The sequence below is a fragment of the Anser anser genome, assembly GCF_964211835.1.
Source record: "Anser anser genome assembly, chromosome: 3".
In the NCBI taxonomy this organism is placed as follows: domain Eukaryota; kingdom Metazoa; phylum Chordata; class Aves; order Anseriformes; family Anatidae; genus Anser; species Anser anser.
In genome coordinates, this window is record NC_139722.1 from 42235323 (window position 1) to 42258908 (window position 23586).

At 40.7% G+C, this 23586-nt stretch overlaps 1 protein-coding gene and 1 long non-coding RNA gene across 13 annotated transcripts in view; one reads left to right on the forward strand and one right to left on the reverse strand.

Annotated features, from left to right (window-relative positions):
- Positions 1-2712, reverse strand: part of EPHA7 (EPH receptor A7) — a 166507-nt gene extending 163795 nt beyond the window's left edge. For 3 of the 12 annotated variants that reach the window (XM_083828313.1, XM_083828316.1, XM_083828309.1), the window contains exon 1: positions 2159-2709. In XM_083828313.1, the coding sequence (XP_083684439.1) occupies positions 2159-2255 (97 nt within the window). In that variant the 5' untranslated portion in view covers positions 2256-2709. Of the gene's footprint in view, positions 1-2158 lie in introns of all 12 variants that reach the window. The other 9 variants (XM_083828311.1, XM_083828320.1, XM_083828310.1 and 6 more) reach the window with 6 other exon arrangements.
- A 13391-nt stretch (positions 2713-16103) lies between these two features.
- LOC310896259 lies at positions 16104-22357 on the forward strand. Its single transcript, XR_014581320.1, has 3 exons — positions 16104-16459; positions 22056-22196; positions 22324-22357. It is a non-coding gene; the product is annotated as an uncharacterized lncRNA (long non-coding RNA).
- The last annotated feature ends 1229 nt before the right edge of the window (positions 22358-23586 follow it).

Here is a 23586-nt window from a genome sequence, read left to right on the forward strand (position 1 = left end):
GCGCACCCCCGGCACCCGCGGCAGGAGTGCACCGGGCACCCTCTGCCCAGGGGCGCGCAACTCCCCGCGGGCCAGCCCTCCGCGGGGGCGCAGCTCGCTGCCACCCCCCCCCCCCCCCCCACGCCCTCTCTCCGCTCCGCTGCGGGACGACAGAAAGCGGCAGGAGGCGTAAAACCCACGGCCCCGGGGAAGGGGCTCCGCGAGGTACCGCGCACTCGGAAAGCGGCGGCCTCTTGCCTCCGCATGGAGCCGCGGCCGCGCACCCGCTCCGGGCAGCAGCGGAGCGGCGCAACCGCGGTCCCCTCCCAACAGCCGGTTTGGGGAAGGGGCGTCCGCGGGGGCAGCCCCGGGACGACCCCTGGGCAGGTAACGCCGACACCCCCTGTGCCGGAGAGCCCCGCTCCTCTCCAGCATCTGCTATCGAGCTGCAGCAAGGAAAGTCGGAAAACTTTTCAGCCTCGCCCCCCTCTGCCGTCCCCAGAGGGAAGCGAAGGGAACCACGAGGGGCTGCAGCCGCGACCAGCGCTTTATGGAGGCCGGGGTGAAGCCGCAAAGTTATTTCCCCCCCTACCCCCATCCCGCCTCTTTCTGCCGAGGGAGTTTTCGGAGCTTGCGGCAGGTATAGCCGCTATCAATCCCTGTCTGCCGCTCGCCCCCTCCTGACCCTCCTGTGGCTAGGCTGATTTTCCCCAAACGCCCGCACGTTGCACACACACACACCGTATATAAATGCATACATAAACGCCTCGGCACACGCAGCCACGAGGCAGGCTGCCGCCCGGAGGCACAGGCACAGCCTCCGGGGCAGAGCGGGGCAGGCTGCCGGCACCCCTCCTCTTGCCGCCCGGCCCCGCTCACTCGGCCACGCGTGGCTGCTCCCCGAGTGGGGGGCTCTGTGCATCCCAGCCCCTCCGAATAAACTTTCGAGACGCTGCCAAGGGAAAGCTCTCTCCTCTTTCCCTCTCTAGCCTCACCATCTCCTTCTTCTGTTGAGGGCAAAGGGGACATTTTAATTGAGGGATTTTTTTTTTTCTATTTAGGCTTGAAATGGTATTTTATTGCATGCTAACTGTTTGGTGAAAATATTGACGCATCCGACTGGGGGGTGGGGGGGGTGGGAAGTAGGACTCCAAATGCCTTCATACGAACAGATACCGACAAAGCCCCTGCCTCCCCTCTCCCTATTCCCCCTCTCCCCTCCGAAGATGGAGACGGACCTTCGCCTTTGGCTGTCAAACGTGACCGGGGCGCGTTTTAAATCATTTCGGATTTTCTTAGTGTGAGAAAAGCGATCCCCAAATGGACCTGGATTTTATACACCTCCATCAGCCTCCGATAGAAAATTGCTTGTTTTCTCTGTGTGCGGGGGGAGGAAGGAAAGGGGGGGGGGAACAAATGTCCGGCGCTCGCCTTACAGATCCCAGTGTTGGTTTAATGGGAATTAGGAAGCCCCGTAGTGATATGCAGATGGTGTAAAACATCCATCCCGAAACCTTTCCCCATCTCCAGCGATGCCGGGGAACAGCACACGCGTTGCGGGCACACGACGCCAGGCTGTACCCTCCAAATTCATGCCTAACCTGGGTGCCCCGGAGATGCAAGCCCCGATTTTGCACCCCGATGCTCCCTTCCCACGCTCCTTGCGCGGCCCCGCGGGGCCGGAGGTCTGCAGGCCCCCGGCGGGCAGCGGCACGGGGCTGCCTCGCAGCCTCCCCCGGATCGTCCCGAGCCCTGAAGCCCCCAGCCCCTGCCCGGGGAGCAGCGGGGTGAGCCGCCCTCCCCACACCTCGCCCGGAGGATTAAGGCTGCCGGAGGGGAGCGGGGCTGCCCTGCGCGGATCCCCGAGCCCGGGGGCTGTCTCCCCAGCCCCACGCTTTTCCATCACGTGCAGATACCTCCCAAACCTCAATCCCCAGGGCAAAGGTAGTTGTCCTGGTCTCTCTCATATACACACATATATAGTGAACGCCTTGCTCTTTCCTTCCCCCCAGCCGCAATTAAAATAAAAAGAAATTAACGGGGGGGGGGGGGGGGGGGGGGGGGGGCTGCTGACAAGCAGCTCCCGGCGGCAGGCAGGTCCTCCGCTAAGCCGCCGCACAGACTTGGCGTGCGAAAAGCAATAAATAAGCCCAAACTTTTGTCTCCCGCATCACCTTACCTTCTTTCGCAGCCTGTGCCTCCCCCGTGTGTGCAAAGCGGAACAGCCAGACGGAGCACAAAATAATCCAAGAAGGGAGCCTACTTCGCAGAACCATGGTGCAGGAGCGGGGCTGTTTTGATATTTCTAGCTATCTATTCCTAGCCGCTGCCGTTGCCGCCGCTTGCTGGGTGCTAGAGAACGGTGGAGAATTCGCTCTGCTAGTCTCCGGCTCGGCGCTCCCTCCCTCCCGGCTGCCTTTCTCTTTCTCCTCCTCCTCCTCCTCCTGCTGCTGCCGCTGCCGCCGCCGCTGCTGCTGCTGCTGCTCGCGCCTCCTCCTCCGCGCCGCTACCCGGTCCCGCACCGGGCCGCCCGCCCGCGAGCCCCGACTGCAGCCGGGCCGCCCGCGCCGCGCTCCGATAATATCAATTAGGGCGAGGGGGCGGGACCGCGGCCGCGGGGCGGCCCGTCCCTCAACCTGATTGACAGCGAGAGACGTCCAACCAGCGACGAGGCTCGGCGCCCGGCGGGCCGAGCCCTGCGCTCGAGTGGCTGCGGGCGGAGGGGCGGGGTCGGAGGGGTCGGCCAATGAGCGGGCGGCGGGGTCGGGTTGCCGCTGCTGCTGGGGAGTCGCGGGATGAGCGCGGGGCAGCGGGGCAGCGGGGCAGCGGGGCCACGGGGCCGGGACCACGGGGCCGGGGCCGGGGCCGGGGCAGGGCGCTCAGGGGTCCCGCTGTGCTCGCCCCCTGTCCCCGCCCCGCAGCTGCCGGGGCAGGGAGCGGCGGGGGTCCCTTCCCGTCCCGTCCCGTGGCCGGTCGCGCCCCCGGGTGCTGCCGCTGCCCGGAGGAAACTTGGTCGGGGTGGCGGGGTGGCACCTGGGACATTTCCGTGCCCGAAGTCAACTTCTTCAGTACCACGAAGGTTGCCTGCCCTGCCGTACCGTGCCGTGTCGTTTCCTTTCCTTTCCCCTTTTCCCCGTGGTTTTCCCCAAATATTAACAGCTGCTGAACGGTTGTAACTGTTAGATGGGGCGGGCGGGGAAGGGGCCGGTGTTTCTTCTTTTCTGTTTCTGTTTCCTTTTTTTTTTTTTTTCCTCCCGTCGGGTGTAACCTGAAGCGAGGGTAATCCGCTAACAATGAGACGCTTTAAATAGGAGGAAGGAGGGGAAAAAAAAAAGGGGGGGGGGGGGGAGAGAAACTTGCCAAACGCCTTTTGTCAGCGCTCACCCTACGCGCCCGGAGCTGCTTTTTCCGAGGATCCGTCGCTCCCTCACCCCTCCGTTTTCCCCTTTCCCCCAGCCCAACCTTGCCCCTCGCCCCTTCGGAGAGGGAAAGGAGAAAGCGCCCCTGAAAACTTCCTGTCCCGGCCGGGCTGCGGAGCGGGGAGTGCTGCGGCCGCCCCGTCCCCTCGGCGGGACTTGGCCTGAGCGCTGCCCCCAGAGTGCGCCCCACGCCCCTCCGCTCCCCTCCTGCTGCACTCCTGCCCTACCCGGCCGCCGCCTTTACCTGGGAGTAAGGCACGGCGCGGGACCGGGGCGGCACGGCTCCGTTGGAAGCGCAGAGCCGTGCCCCTTCGGAGGATGGAAATGCCGGGTAGACCCGAGAACTGGTGCTCGTCTTGGAGGCAGGCGAAGATAGCGAAGCGCGGGGGGTGCAGTCGTGGTGCGGTGGCCAGCTGGTGCGAGAATCGGAAACAGTCCTCGCCCAAGTGGGGATGGTGGTACAGAAAATAAAGCATGGGTGGAAATTTAAATTGTGAGAGGTTCTTTATGAGATCTTTCGGTAGACAGAGAAAAAATAGATTTTTTTTATTATTATTTTATTTATTTTTTAAATATATGTTCAGCATTCTCAGGTAAGCAGCCACCATACTCTCCGGGCTTTAAGCACTTTCCTTGTGGTCTCATTACTTCTGAGAATGGTGCAGAGGCAACCTTAAAAATGCACTGTATTCTTTTCATTTGCCGAATTATTAGTGCTCACTACGTAGAGTGTGGCACTTCTGTGCATTTCAGTCAGAATGCTCTTTTGATACACTGGACGCCACGATGAGTATAGGCACCCTTGATTCCCTCATCCTCGCTCATCTCTCATTCCCACCCTCATTGTATACCCAGAAAAGGGAGCTGTACAGAACAGTGAATTTGCATGTATTCTTTTAAAAGACTGTTTTATTTTAAATATTTCCATACAGGTATTTTGTATTTTCTTTGGAAGTTTTCATAGATGAAACTTATTTTCATGTGATATACGCTGTAACAGTGATCACAGCAAATCTAGGAAATCCTTAACCTAGATAGTTCTCTACAATTTTGTAGCATAAAGTGGAGGCATTTCAATACTAGACGACTAAGCCAAAATGACAATTTTCAGCCTACAGAATGTGATCTTTCTTTCTAAAAGTGGTTCGTATCGAGACTTCGTCTGTTCATAAAAACACAGGAAGTCACTAAATGAACAAGATGACAGGAGAAAAGCATGAATGGTAATGACATACTCATGCCCTGCATGTAATTTAGGCCAGCCACTTATTTTCAACTTCATCTGCATTTATACAGAAATACTACAATATTGTATAATCTAATATGTGTAGAGGGTGTGTACTCAAGTAAGGATATTTAAAATTACACAAACATATTAACCATACAAAGAATGTATGAGTCTATAAAGAAATTAAATAACAGATTTAAAAAAAATAAATAAAAAATGTGTATTTCTCTTCCTGATCTACTCATTTGAAATGCTCTGTCTTCCTGATAATCATAACTTGAGCTAAAAATGGCATGCTATACATACTGCTTCCTAAAAATAGCTGTGGATGTATTCACACTTACACAAAAACAATTCAGATACATTGAGCAGTCATATTACAGATTTTTTTTTTTTTTAATTTTGCTTCCTACACGTGAAATTTTTATGGAGTTGACTCAGAACTTGAAATTCTTTTTAGTGAATATTTTTTCTTTTTTCCTGTGCATCTAGCTCATGTTTTCTAATACATCATTGTATTCTTTAGGATGGTACAGCCTCTGTTGTATCTCATCCAGCTGAGTGTTGGATTTTTGTGAACAAAAACAGAAAAGAAAAATATTACAACTAAAACAAAATACTCAAGCTAAATGGACCATAGCCTTCAGTTTTGGCACCAACATCTCTGAGACAAGAGAAAAAAAAAAAAAAAAAAGCATCTGGAATTTTTATTCAATTCAATGTGTTACAGTTTCAACACCATCAAAGCAAGTGCTTAACTGGAACAACAAAACCAAAGATAGTAATGTGGCCTTTTTGCTTTGTTCTGTTCTGGTTTTGTTTGTTTGTTTTATTTTTTCCCTTGCTGAAAATCTGTAGGCCAGGTTCTGCATTTTATTTAAATGTGCGTAATTAGAATGTCTTTTTTGATGGTAGGTTGTTATTAGTTTCCCTACACTGGTACTAGCTTGATACCAGCACAACTTCCATGTAGTAGTGGTTAACTCTATCTCCAACACATAACTCAATCCAAAATTCTGATACAAGAAATATGGGCTGGATTCTAAGTCTGCACAAGCGTATGCAAGGAAAGGATCCTGGCTTGAATGAAGCTATAAATTTTGTTTCAAAAATTCCCTTTCTGCAGGATTCAAACTTTCTTTCTTGGCTACTTTGTACAAAGCTGCAGCAAATTCTGAAAAGCTTCACAAAGGTGTTGGAGGTTTGCTTTAGACATAGGTTGTGAAAGTGATATTGAATCTTGGGTCTGTCTACACAAGAATGATTTAAAGCCAGTTCTAAGCAAAAACATTTGAACTGTGTTTCACAGTGGTGAAAGTGGAAATTAGGCTTATGTAATAAAAAAAAAAATAAAAAGATGTTTTTAAACCTCAAATTTTGTTATAGTCATAATCTAAGCAATCCTTTATCTGTGCACAAGTTTTTCTATTCAGTACACATTTTTGTACAGTTTTTGTAGATGTTTTTGTAGGATTTTTTACTACAAAAATGCAGTGGGCTTGTGACATTTGCCTTTTAAGTAATATGTGCATAAACTATTATATGAAATTTTGCATTTAGTCTTCCATATGTAATGGCACTTACATTCCAAATCTGGTCCAGAGGTGGATTTTCCTTATGGTGGCAATTTCAGATCTTCTCACAGTTTTATGAGTCAGAACAGCTCTATTATAGTAATGAAGTCAATGCATTAAATAAATGCTACTAGTTCATACGGAAATTGTAATGAATTGGAACTGTCTGATTTGAAAGGCATGCTCATATAAAAAGTCCTTTCTTTAGCTGAAATTTCAGTAAATTTATAATTTTAACCCTTTTAGTTAACAAAAATCAAAAATAGTGCTATAAACCTTCACACTTTAAAGTCTTCAAATATGCCAGAATGGTAGTAGCAGTTCACTGACAAATTTTCTCTTGGGGATTTAAGTTTATACAGTGTGCTAAATAGATATTTAGGTTCTGTTTTTCAAATCTGTATATTTTCAGTACACTTGAAAATCCCTGTCCAGAAATGGAGGTAAGATGGTCTGTCATCTTTTCATTTAACGGAAATAAAATACATTCTATAGGACAATACAAATTAAATCCATGTTAAATACATATGTGAACATGAAATACCACTGCCTTTCCCGAGGCACAGTAGCAGAGTTGTACAGGGTCCAAGAATATCCTGCATCTGGATCCTGTAAGACTGTTTCTCCTGATAAATCTGAATTTGCAAACTGATTTACTGAGGAACAAGGGCCTTTGGAGCACATACTGTCCCTCTGTTGATCACACTTCAGAGTCTGTTTGATATCTCACTGTGCTGTGGATCTTCCCCTGGGAAGCCTGAGCAGGGCAAGCTGGAGCTGTCATCCCACAATAGCATCTGGAGTTATCGTAAAAAAAAAGACAATTTCTATTGCTTGCCTATGAATTAAAGGAATGCCTTTGTGTCCAGGTGCTACATTAAATAACCATATACATAAGCACATTTTTGATTTCAATATTCTATAAGATTCAAAGTTTCCGTTTTCTAGATGTGTCATATTAAAAATTGCATATAGAAAAACCTAATCATAAGAGTAGCTAGTTCTAATTGTAGTTAATGAATTGTGAGTAGTAGGTAAACTCAAGCAATATATGCTCCAGTGGAGCCAGTATCTCCCTGTTCTTCCTCAGTGCAAGTGACATCTGATCCATCTGTGACAGTACTAGTCTCTTCTCTCAGCCCAGCTGAGGTGAAAAACAAGACCTGGTAGATTTCCTATTTTCAGATATTACCTCCTCTTGCAGTAAGTTTCAATCTCCTTATGGTTCTATGAAAGAGCACAAATGGGGAAAAAAAAAAAAAAGAAAAGAAAAGAAAAGCCTGTTCTCTCAATCTCTCTCTGTGTTATGAGATAGGAGGGGGAGGATAAAAGAACAGATGTAATAACCCTTATTTAGTTCTGAAAGATAAACTACAGATTGCAATGGCAGGAGTTCCCATACTTTCACCTCTAGATCTGGGAGGTGCAGTGATGTGGAGCTTCACTACTGACAGGAAAGCTGCCAATGTGCATGGGAGAAGTTATTCCTTAAAGAGGAATAATTTCAGGATTGCATCCTTCGGTAGTACAACCCTCTTCAGATCGATTTCTGCAATCGTTCACGTCTCATATGCTGTCGAGTTTCTATGCTCATATACTGCCATTTCTATCCTGGTCTGTATATTTATCCTCACCCCAAATCCATCTCTCATTATCCACTGCAGTTAAGCCAGATTCCTGACAGTTAATATACATACTGATCTGTAGTAGTTTGTTTTAGCTAAAGGTAGTTATGCTTAGAGGAAGTGACAAATCCCAAGACCTTACATGCTTTATCTCCTGCAAATGTGGAAGTTCGTGTGATAGTGAGTTTCACAGGTAAGTAATGTTTTATTCAGAACACATTTACTTTTGGCCTGAATTTGCTAACTGTAGTTTCAGGATGTGATTTCTTTAATATTTGCTGTAGTGTGACAAAGGTTAATAGAAGTACCTAACCAACTGTCTTTAGACAGTCAACTCTGGTTTATCTAGAGTAGTAATCATGTAATAGAAATGCAGGGTTGATGCAAATCCTCTGTAAAATTAAGCTATGTAACTGCATAATGGAGAAAAAAAAAAAGAAAAAAAAAAGGTTTTGCTATATTTGATAGTAAAGGACAAGCTAACACCTGCCTGCATCAGGAAATGTAGACTGAGAAATAAATCATAGTATTGCAACACTGCCTCTGGAACACTTCTGTCCCTCATGCAACCAGATTAGCTATCTCTGTCCCCATGGTAATGTTCATCACAGAACAGAGAATTTGACCCCAAACAGTCACTACTAAGTGTTTTGTTTGTTTATTTTTATTATTTTACATACACTTACAGTCATCTCATGTTTGTCTCCTGTCTAAAGCCCCCATCTAGATAATGTGTTCCTCTTGTAAGTGGCTGCATTGATCTAGGTGAGAGTTAGGTGCTACTCAAGCTGAATGAGAGTGACACTCTTAGGTAAGCACTAAGCTCCTTTAAAGCTCCTTCAGAGAGAAAACACTTCATTTCAAGAAATCCTTTATTTATCATTTTGTACATCTTTTTTTGAGGTGGTGATTTGAATAGTAAGCAGAAAGCAGGGTTAACTGATGGGATGGGGGGGGTTATACATATTTTTTTTTTCCCAAGATAATAACTTTGATTTTGTTTGTTTGTGTAGTTTTGGGGTTTTCTTTATTACTTTGTTTGATTTTGTTTGGTTGTGGGTTTTTTGTTCCTCTCTCCGCAGTGAGGGCACAATTACTGGTTGTCACTGAGCTGTAGTGTTGTCAGTGACATCTAGGTCTTTCTCTTAAGTGGTTGCAATAAATTTAAAGTCCATCAGTATGACTGAATAGTATTCAAAACCTTTTTTTGTTTCTAAAAAAAAAAATCTCTTCTTCTTTCTTGTGAAAACGTGGCAGTTGTCTACAGTAATTCATTTGTAATTGCATTGCCCAGTTTCTTAGAGGTAGGGTTTCTGATCTGCTGCAAAACCTTTCCTAATCCTGACTAACCTGAATAATCTTCTGCCACATCACTGTCTACCACTTGTACAGCAGGTAATAAATATATTAAACTTCACTACTTCTAGTATATATCTTGGAACATCCTATAATTTTCTTTTTTTTTTTTTTCTGTTGAAATCAACCCCTTACTTGTTAATGCACTTTGTTTTCCATCTCATAGCCAGAATATAATTATTGACAGATGTCTACATCACACTCTTCAATTATTTAGGTCTTAACAGTCATCTTTGGAGAGACTCAAAAAATTATCTTACATCATTTTATTTTAAATTTTATTTTTACCCTTTTAAATAATGATCCAAAACTTTAAAATAAAACCAAACTCTGATATATGAATTAACAGCATCTTCTATTTCCCTTTTCTTTTTAATTTGTTCTTTATCCCATTTACTAATATAACCAAATATTCAAATAACATTACACAAAAGCAAATGAAATGAATTAGTATAGCTGGCAGACTGAAACTTAAAAACATAACATTCAGATTTATGTCGTCTGTGAGGTAATAGGATTTTATTTTGTTTTCCACATACTTTATTAGTACACAATTTACCAGGGAAAATTCTATAACTACCGTGTTACCATAGTAGGAGGCCCCACAGTAACAAATCAACTTACCTAATTGAACTTCCAGTGTTAAGAAAGAAAAAAAAATAGTCTTAAGTAGTCTTCCAGATCAGGTCATCTGCCAAGGACATATCAGCAGAATAAGCTTCCTGAATTCTAGGAGAAAACAAAACAAAACAAACAAACAAACAAAAAACTACATTTTCCTTCTTCAGTGTTAACATATATATCTTCCTAATCATCCCATACAGATAGTGGGAGTTTTGTTTTTCCCAAAAAGGGCAGAGTTGTCAATGAATGTTGCTGCATAAAACACCCCATATTGAGCCTCTTACAATTTACAGTCAAGGGGCATGGAAGCCTGAGAAAGTATTAAGTCACCTTCCTGTCTTTCTGATTTTGTGAGCTGAAAATGCCCTCAGTGTATCCAAAAGTGCTCTGGGGGCCTGGATAAATGATGGCACACTCCTAAGACTGCCTGGTGGGCTGTAGCACCAGTTTCAATCTTTGCCTTCTCTAGCCCTGTCTCAACCTACTCCAAAGCTTGCCCACAGCTTTGTCCCTTGCTACAGTTTGCATTGAAGGTTGTCTTCTAACACATCTGTGCATGGGATTTCTTCTCTCAGACAGAAACAGTGACTTTAGGGCTTTAAGACCATTCCAGCCGCTTTGTCCTGCCATATAATGTGCCTTGCATATAACCAGCTGTATCATAATTAAGCTGGATTTTAGGTACTTAATCAGGCTCAGCAAAATAGCATAGTTTGTCACATTCCTTCCAGCTGAAATCAGCACATAGCTTTAAGTCTGCACTGCCTCTACTGTACCTGTGAGTAACTGCTGTCAGCTGGCAAGAGCTTCATCTGAATTTGGATTCACTGGAAGATTAGTTTAAGATCCTTTTATTTCAAAACAAGTACTGCAACTGTATCTGTTCAGACTGAGATTTTTCAGTACATTTATTTGTAAAATATGCATATGTATGTGTCTACATACATAATTTCCTCATAAATTCAATAGTCTTAGATAAATGGAATGTAGAGATAATAGAGTTTCATGCACGCAATACTGCGTACAGAGGGCCAGCTTCTTATCTCCTGTGAATTGACATGACTGCAACAACGTTATGCTAGTTGGGGCTTTTGGCAAGAATTCACGCCAGTTACATAATTCATTACTGCATATTCTAACCTACTGAAATCTAAGCATATTTTTAGACATAGCTTGTACAGTCCCAGTAATTTCTGCTTGAAGATTCCCTTTAGACAAGCCCTCAGATTTCCCCGGATATGCTTCTGTCACTGTGTCACTTTGAGAGTCACTCTTGCAATTCCTCCATGTATGTAATACTCACAGAAGTCAGTGCAGAATTTAAATGTAGTTATGCAATAGGTCTGTATGTTGGTCAAAGCACTGTAGATTCTGAGCTCTTCTAATATTAATCTGCAGATGCTTCACATTACTAAGCAGTGTGAGCTCAAGCCTTACCAGACGTGAACACCCTATGCACCTGTTAAAATTTCTACCTCATGATGAATGATACCATTTCAATCTTTCACATTAGGGGTATTAAAAATAACAATAATAATTAAATATATACATATAATACCAAGTATCTTATTAATATATATATATATATTTTTAAACAAGATTTCTGTAGGATCTTGTGGGCATGGATGTCCCTCTCTCCACCTCTTCTCTCATCAGCTTCTCACTTTCTCACCACTCTGTTTTTGTGAGGAGGCTGGGACTTGTTCCCAAGGATGTCTGCCATGCAGTTGAGATGGTAACCTAGAGTGGGACTAGGGATGTCAGAACTGCCTTCTTCTGTCCATCCTTGTTGAGACACAGTGCTGCCTGTCTCCATAAAGCACCCTCTCTTACCTAAGGACAAGGCAGGTCTACATGACTCCACATGCTCGCAGCTCTGTTTCAAGACTGTGATGGAGAAATGGGAGGTGTGATAGAAGAGGAGCAGTGAGGCTTATCTTTCCCCTGACCTCCTATCTACTGAACTGAAGCCAGCTCAAGGAAGTGGAGTAGCCGGGGTAAGCCACAAAAGGAGTAGGCTGCTGTGCTGTGCAGAGAGATGTATAAGGTTATCTCTGTGGACACTGTGACAGTCACCTAATGGTTTTGTTACTGTCTGACATAATTTATGATGTTGCCATTGGGTATGTTGTGTTATCTGTTTTATCCATGTCTTGCCTTATTTTCTCACCTTCAGTTTTGGCATTCATAGGGAATTAGCCAATTCTCAGAAAAGAGGTTTTTAACATTACTTTTTAAATTCAACTTTGATTTCTAAAGGTGTCTATCTGCATCCAAATGATGGAGAACCAGAAGGGTTCATAAGGAGGCTAAAATAACAAGATTATTTAAAAGTGACATTTGCTTATGGCTTTAGCTGTTATGTCTCCCTAGCATGCAGATGCGCTTGATAACCCCACTTAACTGACAGTTAGATCACATTAATCAGGCTACATCTCTAACTGTTTCTTTCTACCTGCAATTTCATACTGTTTTTGAAAGGAATTCTACACTGTTAAGGACAGTTTAGAAACAGGGTTAATTCTGCACTGCTCTTCTCACCTATATTAAGCTGTTTTGCTATATGGAAATAATTTAATTAGTTCATATCAAAGTTACACCACCTTCAGTGACAGGCAAAATCGGTGTGTAGAAGTATGGGCTGAATCAATATATACGAATACAAAACTCTGAAAACCCAACTTTCAATGGACTGCATAATGCAGCTCAGAAAAGCAAATCCCAGAACAGTACAGCACACAAAGTGAAATAAATGAATGAAAACTGCATGATTAAATGCTTTCATCTGGAAATTTTGTTGCAATATTCAGAAACACTACAAATTCTTCTAATTCATCATACTCTTTGTTTATTACTAATAAATTAATGTGCTGATGGAAGGAATTCATTACCCTTTCTACACACTTCACTAGTTGTAGGTCATTTATTAATCTGTGTTATCTAGTAAGACTAAAACCAGCTGTAATTACATTGTTAAACATTGATTAATAAGCAGCCTATATCACTAATATAAGCAACAAGCAAGATAAAAAATCTTTTTAAAGATTTAGAGTAAAATTTAAACATTCCTTTGGGAATAAGGAAATCTAGATCTTCATCAATATTCATTTTTGAAAGATTCTATTTGCTTGTACAGCTGTATCTCTAAACACCTTTTGGAAACAGATTAACAAGCAAATTCAATTACACTAGAGTAAACGAACTAAATTCACAAAATTGTATTAATGCACTCACTGAAACATTTAGAATGAAACTTTTTTTTTTTTTGGTAAATAGTCTTCAGCTAATGATTTTTTTTCTTTTGCTTAGTATTGTTTTAATCATGTAATTAGGCACATCTATTTTAAATCCAGTTGTATTCTATAGATTTAAAAATAATATAGCAATTGGAAATGCATTATTAAGAACACTGCAGGTTCTTCAAATCTGCTTTTGTTGTTTTTCAGTAAAAACATTTTGATTGAAGTAAAATACAGGAAATTATTACATGTCAGAAACTTGGATTATCATTAAGGGTAAATATGCAGAATATTTCTGGCACTTCACAAAATTGGGGTGACTTATTTTTTATGATATAGCTCTATGGAAAATAAAGCACATGGAAAGACAATGTCTTTAGAAAAGATGTTTTAAGACTGTCCTCAATTCATCATAAATGGCAAATCTTATTATAGCAGCACTATTGCTAAGGGTATGTCAGTATTTCCATTACAAACATATATTTCAAAGTTTTATAAATAGGCTATAAAAATTAAGCCTGGGTTCATATGTGTTCATCCTGGGATCACTTTTTCCTCACAAAACTGTAAGAAAATCCATGTTGCCTTTTTGAGCTGGAAGGCTACAAAGGAACTAGAATTGAGAAGTTCAGGATGACTTTTTTTTCACTGGATAGCTTTAAAAAGGGAAACAATCTAATAGATCATGAAAATGAAGATTCAACATCATAAAGAGGGCCTAACTCACACATTGTTTTTATTTCCATCCCTGAAAGGATCATGTATTTTAGTGTTAGTTCAGCTTGTAGCAGGATTGCTGAAATTCTCTGCTCACCCTTCTAACTCCTACGGGTCATTTCTTCCAATTTCATTACTAATCAGGGTTTTGACACCTGTTTTCCACCTCACCTGAATTTATGCCAGCCCAGAACATGTTCTGCTACAGGGATTGCATAAGAGTTGGCAGCAGAGCCTCTACTATATCTACAGAACTGATTATCTGAACTAAAGTTAGCAGTTCTCAATAGTTCAATTAAATTAACCCTCTTTTTTTTTTAAGTATTATTGTTATTATTTTTAATCTTTATCCCCTTTGTCCCCTTTGAAAGATGAAGCTCTTATGTGTGGTGCAAAATAAGTGTTGCTAGAAAGTCCAACAAGCATAAAGCTCAGAATGTTGTGGATCTTCAGTGTTATGTCTCAGAAAGCTAGATGTTCTGTTAGGCTTTTGAACTCTCTGACAGGGAATTCCTTAAGTACATTTCAAGGAAGATCAGAACTCTGTTTTGGGACTCATGAGTACATACTTACTACTCAAGGATGTTAGATATTATCCAGTAGTTCTCTGTTACTGATTCGAACCAGAATTTCCCTACTCATGAAGTTGGACTACATAAAACACTGTAAGCAGATTCCAGCTCTATCATAGTTTTCTTTGCTACTGTCCAAGTGTGTTTTAGTAAGTTGTGTTTGTGACTGTTGTCTGGTACTAATTATCCGGTAGAGAAGATTCTGTATCCAACTCCTCATCTGTCTGAATCATCAAATTAGGCAGCCACATCCAGGCTGTCCATGGGGAATTGCATCTCCTCATGCCCACAAGTTGTTCAGGAAAGTGCTAGCTGGTCCTGGCCAGATTCTGCTCTAGAAGTGTAAATAATCAGTGTTTTACAAAATTCTCCAGTGCTGTTTTATTTACTAATACAGACATAGACTTTGAGGCCCCACAAACTCAGAAGAAGGGTAGAGGCTGGTTTGGACTGAACTGAAATGTGAAATCAAGGTGAAGTTTGCTAGTACCAAATGGGAGAATCCAGTTTCATAGTTCTAGTACTTCAAGTTGGTAAAGATCATGTTACAAGCATAGCTTGTAGCCTTGCATGACCAGTGCATAGACATCACTGAAATCTACAAATGATATACCTGTTTTAATTCACAGTTATATTAGCAAGCAAAGGCACTATTTGAGGAGAGCTACAATATTCCTCTGTCTGTCCTGGGTGTCCGTAAGAGAAGTATAAGACAATCTTTCAGCCACTACTGCTGAGAGATTGTGTTCTTTTCATAGTAGTCTTTGAATAGACACATATTAAAGATCACTGCCTACCACCTAGTATACCAAAAGAACCTGTAAATGAACATACCCAACACTGCAAATGAACCAGACAGTCCTTTCAGTGACTGAATAAGAAACTGGCCTTTTTTTCTTCCCTGTGTGATTTATGAGTACAACAACATGGCACGTGCTTCCACTAAACATACCCCTTGCTTCCTGTTGTTTGGAAAGCTTTGCTGGCTGATGATAGATAAGATCCTGAGAGCCAAAATTCAAACTATAATACCAAGAAACTAGATTTGAATAGGTAGGGAAAAGAGACAGAGAGAGAGACACACACACACACAGAGAGAGAGAAAGAGAGAGAAAATGTTCATGCAAGAAAGATATTAAAAATAAAATCTGCAAAAGGAGGGAGAAGAAAATGTAAACTAGAAGGCAGAGATTCAGACCAAACTCCGAGTTATCTAAAATAAAAATCAATTTCTGCTTACTCAGAAAATTGTCAGATTGCTAGAATGTGCCCTCTAAAGAAAAAACTTTCATGGTGAACAGCTTCCAGGTATTAAAAATTGAAGACAAGATGCATTCAATGGAATTATTATTGATGACATAATTACCGTTGCACTTAAAGTTACAAACCTATTGTTTTGTAGAAGACAGGAGATGTGAATAACAAAATGATTGATCTTGTGTTTTGCCTTATTTAGGAAACAGTATTTGTTAGAGCTAAAGTCTCACCTGGTAACTTGATTCAGTTGGACAGCTGATGCTTAAGGTATTGTGGAGAAAAAGAAATTAAAACTTTCTATTTTACTCAGGAATAAGTTACTTAATATTTCTTTCACCTTTTCTCTAGCTGGAGAGTAATTATGTTGTTATTTTTTTTCTCATTTGTTATTTAATTGTCTTTATACAACATTGGCCATGCTGAGGACAGTAGAAATTAAAATATGATGAATCTGAGAATAAAAAACCTAAAGTGAAAACGGATGAAAACAACTGGAATGGTAATAAAGTGGAGGGAGTCAAGTGAATAAAACACTAAATATTTGATAGTTTTTTTTTTTTTTTTCAGAAAGTATCCTCTTCTCATGACATTTAAACAATGATAGTTTTTTAAGTAAATAAATTTACCAGACATCTGTAAAAGCTAGAGTCAGAGTACAGACCTGACTGCAGCATCCAGTGGTTCTACTCTGTGTCTGGTAGGTAATCAGAAGAACAGTGGCCAAATAATAAATTTCCCTTGTTTCATAAACATTCACAGGTAAATATGTGCAATGATTTCTGAGACTGGAAGATCTGATAAGTGAAAAATTCAAAGATTAGTTGTGGAGATGCTTACTGGTTTCAAAGGTTCTTTACATTTTAATACATGTAAGTATTCCCAAAGACAGAATTGTTTACCTTTATTCTCTTATTTCTACTGTTTCTGTCATGAAGTTGAATCAATTCTGTGGGACTTAGGTGACTAACAAGTTACTGACAATATTGACTAATAGAAATAGCATCATAACTTGGCTGAGGTTCACACACCACTTCTGGTCTGAAAATTATTGATCCACCCAAACTCCAACAAAAGAAATCAGTGATTCATTAGTCAAAACATATCTAAATGTCTGCAGACTATTGTTAACCAATAGCTTAAATGACAGAAATTAAGAGGTATTACTGAAAAATATTCCTTCTCAGCATTGCAGCCGCTTGATGCCTCACCTGCAGATGTTATCAAAAAGGTCATTTAATTCATTTTTTCACTGCTAAGCTTGTTTGAATGTGCTGCATCTGAATTACTTTTTTTTTTTTTTTTTTAATGAGCTTATCTTGATTGAAGCTGTATATTATTAAGCAGTAGTTGCATGTAAGTTGTCAGGACTGGCTGAGTACTTGGTGTGTGTGTGATAGTAAGTCTTTGGGGATGGAAACATAACTGTGCCTATAGAATTGCTGGAGATATTACTTCTTTCTTATAGACATTCAGAGAAAATTAGGAGACAGTGGAGATTTAGCAGACGACCACAATTGACTGTGTTGTCCCTAGCCTGACGGTATAAGTTGCTGCTGAGTTGTGTTGGTTTGAATTTGTGCCTGTATCATTTCTCAAGCTTGCTGCCTGAAACTAAAAACATCAATGAACATCTGTTAAAGAATTTCCTGCATATGAATTGGACTAAAGTTAGGAGCAAAACTGTAATGAGGACAGCCCTATAGGGTAGCTTGGGATGGTAGGAAAGTATGATATCAGCTTGTGAGAATGTCTGATTTCAGCTGGTTTTGATGCATAACTAGCAGGCTGCTCTTCTTGATTTACCACTCTTCTCTCATATACACACTTGTATGTATCAGTATGCCATTCTGTACAGTGCAGGCTAAAGGTAGCATAAAGAGTAAAAGAAAGAAGGAAAAGCTCTGATGTGCCTTTGAAGAAAATACTGAAGATTCTCTGACTGTGCCTTCTGTGCATGTTTTGAATAAAAATAATAAAAAAAAAAACAAACATTCAAATTGCCACAGCTTTTCCACATGTCTCAACAGCCATGTAATGTAACTGAAAATGTTATGGTATAAACTCTGCTACTTTGATTACCTCACTTTATCTAATTTTCTGCTAGTATCACAGCAGGCCCTCTGTACCAGACCATGGGACCTGAACACCAGTGCAGCTTTTGTATATTATGATGGTGTATTCATAGAGAATCTGGTACTCTGCAGGACTTTCTGTCTCCCAAGGCACCTGTCTGGTAGTTGTGCACAAAGATCAAGCTTTAGTTTGTGTTGATCAGAAAATTAATTTTATTAAAATATATATGTATATTTCAAAACAACTTCCACATTCGCAGTTTTCTCATATTTTCTGTAAAAAAAAAAAATTATTTTGATGGTGGTTGGATTTTTTTTTTTTGTCAGAGATATGAAAAAATATTTTTTTGTTTTGCTTTAAGAGAAACATTTTAAGTAGAAACTGTTTTGTTGCTTGTTTATTAATTGTTATAAAGAATTTTTGTTTCAAAAAAATCCTAACTAGCCAAAATTATATGGTAAAGCATTATTAAAGTGAAAGTGCTACAAAAATAATTATTAGATGGGCATAAAGGTGATTTAAAACAGTAGGCAAGATCACCAATTATGTATGCAGCTTTCAGGTATGGCAAAAATTCAAAAAGTTACATGCGTGCTAATAAATTAAATGGTCTGTGGCCTGTCCTTTACTCCTGAAATTGTGGCATAACATAGCTTGTGTCTTTTCTCTCCTGAAACAAGGTGGCCTCACCAGCTTCTGCAAACAGTCCTGACTGCTTCATGCCTGCATAGCCTGAGTAAATTCTGGCCCTGGCCAGCACCATTCCAGGGCCCCCACTGGCAATTAAGTGTGTATGATACAGAACATAGATGATCATGGCTCCCTGCTTGAAGCCGTGGCCTGGTCCTGTTTAGTTTCTGAGCAAAGAAGTAGCAAAACAATTAGATTTCTGCTAAAATTTTGGTACCAGTTTAACTTGGCTGCTAGTTTTGATCTTCAGTGATTAGAGAGCTTTCCTCATGTTGGGGAGCATCACTACAGATAAGCAGAGAACAGGAAATAGCTTTTGGCCTGAAATAGGAGTGGTCTGTTCTGAACGATCATTTTTAATAGACTGTGAATCACCACATGTCATCAAGAATATAGCAAAAATGCATGAGAAAATTCTGTCAATAGAATGTTATTTCCATGGACTATTTTGTATCATTACAAATTGCATTTGCTGTAATAAGTTACAAATGTAATTTATTATGAGTTAACATCAGGACTGAGACAAATGATTAAAAATGTATAATATACACAAATTTGTTTCCCCTGATAAATGTAAAGTTTGCTAGGCTCGACTGCCCTCATTAGTATGTGACAGTGCCAGGAGACACTTTGCTCCAAAAGGCTAGATTTACATGCTGTATTTTATAAATGCATTTTAGTTTTAATAACAATCCAAGAGGTTCAGCATATTGCTTAATAAAAGATCAATGCAGTAATATGATTAACCACCCTGTGTTGCTTTCTTTCCACTTGTGAGAAAGGATAGTTCAGGAGCTGCATGGCAGTGAATAGCAAACTGACTAATTGACAAGCAAAACGAAGGTTTCCCTAAGGGCTTGTCCCCCCTCCCCTCCTTCAGGGCTTTCTTTGTTGGTAGAATGTTGTTAACTCTTTTGTTTAGGGTCTCTTACCTTTAAGCAGGCTTGTGGAAGAGCTTTTCATATTTTTTAGCAGTAGATTTACTTGCTGAGTAAATATAGCTGATGAAAGAAAAGCTGGTGATCCATAAAAGACCAGGCTGCAGGGATCCTCATTAATCTTCCAATAGTTTTTGCTGTCATTCCTCTTTAAAGTTCTTTGCCTTGTAAAGTATTTGTGGAAAAAGTAGGAACACTTTTGCCTTCCACTAAGCTATGACTTACAGCTAGATCCCAACAAAAGCTTGCACTCCCTTTCAACTAGTTTTAACTTCAGCCGTGTCATTGCGCAGCATTCTCAGCTATGAAAGGGAAAACATTGTTTAACTGAGTTTTACAAAAGAAGACAAAGAAGAAGCGAAAGAAAAAAATAGTCTTGTTATCTGCTGATGGCGATGTGACTATTCCATTAAATGGAAAAGCTAAGTGGGATGCAACGACAAAATGAAAAGATTTAGTACATTCAACCTTAAATAAGAGATTGCCCTTTGGAAATCTTGACTTCTCTTACAGAAATAGTGAAGCATATGGCATGAAATTGAGAAAGTTAGTATAATTAGCTGTGATGGGTTATGGCAGGATTATGAGAACATTAGGACTGAGGCCTAGAGTTTAGGAGGTATTCCAAATCTGGGATCGCTGAGCTAATGGTCATTGAGCAGGGATCAGAGCACAGTCTACTTCTCCTGAGGATGATCAAATGGATTGCAGTTCGGATTGTGCTTTCTATTAGCACTATCGAGCATTTTAGTCCATCTATCAGATATGCTACCAGCATGTCTTTTACCTAAGGAAGAAACCATATGGAATAATTCAAGCTCCTTCGTAGGCAAGAAGAAAAACAAGGGAATCAAAGGAGTTTAAAAGCTCCTGTGGTTCAAAAGGTAGGAAAGAGTACTAACCACCAAGATGATAATAGTTTGTGTATAACTAAGGGTAAATATTTTTTTTTGTTGAAGGGAGGGGCAGACAGATACAATCTTAGATTTAATCTCTACACTTTCACATGGAGAGTGGAATGTCTCCCAGATAGAACATATTTTGGTCCTCTTTCAGCTATATTTGGCAGACTTATTTTCAGAGCTAGGTGAAAGTATTTTAGTGGGTCACTTTTTGAACCAAACACTAAAACCTTAGGGCATTGAAAAATATTTGAACTTGGAATAAGTTTAACAAATAGTTTATGCTGGGGGGAAAAAAAAAAAAAAGAGAGAGAGAGAGATACACCAGGATTGAGTAATTTAGCATTTCTGCCAGGACAGAAAAGCAGGTTTAAGACCTATCTGAGCATACGTTGATCTGTAAATTTCTCTCTGCTGATGGTAATGGAAGTTTAGATGATTGTCTAAAACAAGTCTTTATGCAAGTAGGCCAAGATTAAGTGAAGTGAATCCCAACTAGGGTGTCTCCTCATCTAGCAGCTCCTTTTCTCTCATCTCTGTGGGCCAGTGAATAGCTAATTTTATAACCAGTGGGCAACAATTCCAGAAGAGGCACAAAAAAAATAAAGCTCCATGACTGAGGAAGAGGAATTTTTCTAGGACACTTAAGAGAGTTAGGGTAAATTTCTACCAAATGCCCTAGAGGAAGTGTTTGTTCTAGAACAAATTAAGTGTTAATTTATCCCTGAAATTTGATTGTATTATCATTCAGTTAACTATAGAAACCATCTAACATTATGCCCAACACTATTCAATAAGGTTATATAAAAACCATAGCAACATAATAATATATTCAAGGAATGATTAATAGATTTATACACCTCTGACAGTATATAAAATTATGATGGTCTTTTCTACTTTGAGGCTTCAGTGTGGTCTGGAAACATAAGTTTTGTCTTTATTCTGGACAAGGAGTAATGATGAATCAGATGCAGTGGTATATTTTGGGTTATATAAGCAATCCCTCAATGGCTACAGGCATGACTGTGTGGCAGACTGACTTATTCAGTGTATAGGTCAGATGTAGACAGATGTCTAGTCCCTGAGAAAGCCTTCAACAGTGAGTTACAGGACTGCCTGGGGGCAAGCTCTCTTCATGGAAATGAGCTCACCTCTTCCTCTGTTCCCAAATTCCTAATTCCTGGAAACACCTGTTCCTTAACCTGAGGCTGCTTCACTCAAGAGAGTTATTTCAGCTTGTTCTTTTGTAGCTTTGGCTTTGCATATACATCTGTACCTGCTGCAGGGAGATGGAGCGATCTTTCTTTCAGTGAAGAAGGTATTGGCTCTCTGTGGTGAGGTTTGGAGCTGTTTGTAAAGAACAAAACACAGAGGGTCTGATTGTAATAGGAAGCTGTTCCCGTGATGCCAATAACATTAATCCTGTAGAGGAATAAATAAGCCCAGATGCTAGCATTAGCTGCTATTTGTAACAATTATTGTTATCGTGGAGCAGGATCTCCCTGGTTAGGCACTGCACAATCACAAGTGAAAATCCGTTCCTCTATAGACTGTAGACTGTAGTCTATAGTCTAGAACCAAGGAATGGCAAATAATACCTACTGGAGTCATTGGTTTCATTTTAAAGGAATGAATGGCTCAGAGAATCAAGTGTGTTAACATAATCCAATTACTAACAACCACTTAATGTTCAGGAAAGACCTAACATGCTCTTGATTTGTATTAAAAAATCACCAGTGCAAGAATGTGCTTTGAACTGGAAAGATAAACACCAAAAAGAAAAAACAAAACAACCCCCCAAACCACACGTACATACACACAGAAAGAAAATAATGGCATTTTCACTTTTTGTTTTGAGGTAGGCCATATAAGACCCACGGGATATTCAGGCTGTTATGCTACGTGAACAAGACCAGCCTACTTTAGATGAAGCTAGCTTTGAGCCATGTGGACATAAGGCACTCTGCATGACTTTGCTTTCAGGCCATGGATTGCTCTCTGGGGTGAGTACCTTCAGCAAATGGGACGTAGCCTCATTCTCTCATAGAGGAAAACACAGTGTTGTCTCCACTGGTGAATTTTTAATTAATTAATGTAATAATTCTTTTTTTTTTTTTTTTTTTTTTTAAGATATAAATGGAAATAGGAATGGGACAATAAAAGGTAAGTGTAACAGATATTTTAGAGATCTGTCTTCACAAGATGTTTTCAAGATGGTCAGTCAGTTCTAACATCATAGCTTCTGCTCCAGATGTTTGTTAACTACTCAGGCATGTTTTGTGACATGGACCTGAGGGACATATAACGTCAATCATTGCTCTTGCCTGGGCTAGGCTGAAGTGTCTGGGTTTTACCTCTTCTGCTGCCATTACAATTGCTTTCAGGATTGAAAAGCAAAAGGAAGAGACTGAGTAAAGAATGTGGGGCAATAAGAATGTGAGGAAAATACAGAAATACATTGAATGGATGAAAGAGGATGAATATCTGTTTTGTAATTTTGTCTGGTAACAGTCTCTGTAACCATATCAGTTGCTGGTCACGTGTCCTTAGTGTGGACGTCCTGATCACAAGTTCTTAGTGGAAACGACTTGATGACAATGATGATAACAATAACAAAAGACAACATTTTTTTAAAAAATTATTTATTTTTATTTTTTTCTTCATATTCACTATTAAATCCGTTCAAGAGAAAGAGATTTTCATTTCAAAGCTCTGGTAAGTGAGGTTACAGATGGGACATACTATCTCAGACCATTTTATTCAACATTCACGCCCCTTTATTGTACTATTAGTTTAGGTTCATTGATTTTTTTTCATAGAATCATAGAATTATAAAATGGTTTGAGTTGGAAGAGACCTTAAAGATCGTCTAATTCCAATGACCCTGCAAGGACATCTTCCACTAGACCAGGTTGCTCAAAGCTGCACCCAGCCTGGCCTTAAACACTTCCAGGGATGAGGCATTCCTGGAATCAGAGATTCCACTTCTTTCCCAGAGAACAACTTTTCTGGGAAATTTCTCATGATTACAATCTTTTTATTTAATAAACATGATCTTCACATAGCTGTTGAGCTTTATTAAAATCTCTGTTATTTGAAAAAAATGTTTTTTCCCACTTAACTTCCACCTAACAGTGACTATATCATTTTGTGAAATTGTAACCTGTTTTAACAACTGAATTCACTATTAAAGAAATTGTTTAAACTCTGATTTTTACAATAGGAAAATAAGGAAACAATAAGGTATATTGGTCAGTATTGGCTCAGCACTAGCAGCCAGACAGTTGGGAAGTGTTTTGAAAGCATTGGGGAATAGGGGAATTTTAACATTTAAAGGAACATATTGAATTAGGTTTGCAGATGTTCACAAGGATATCTTTCCAAGTGTGGGTC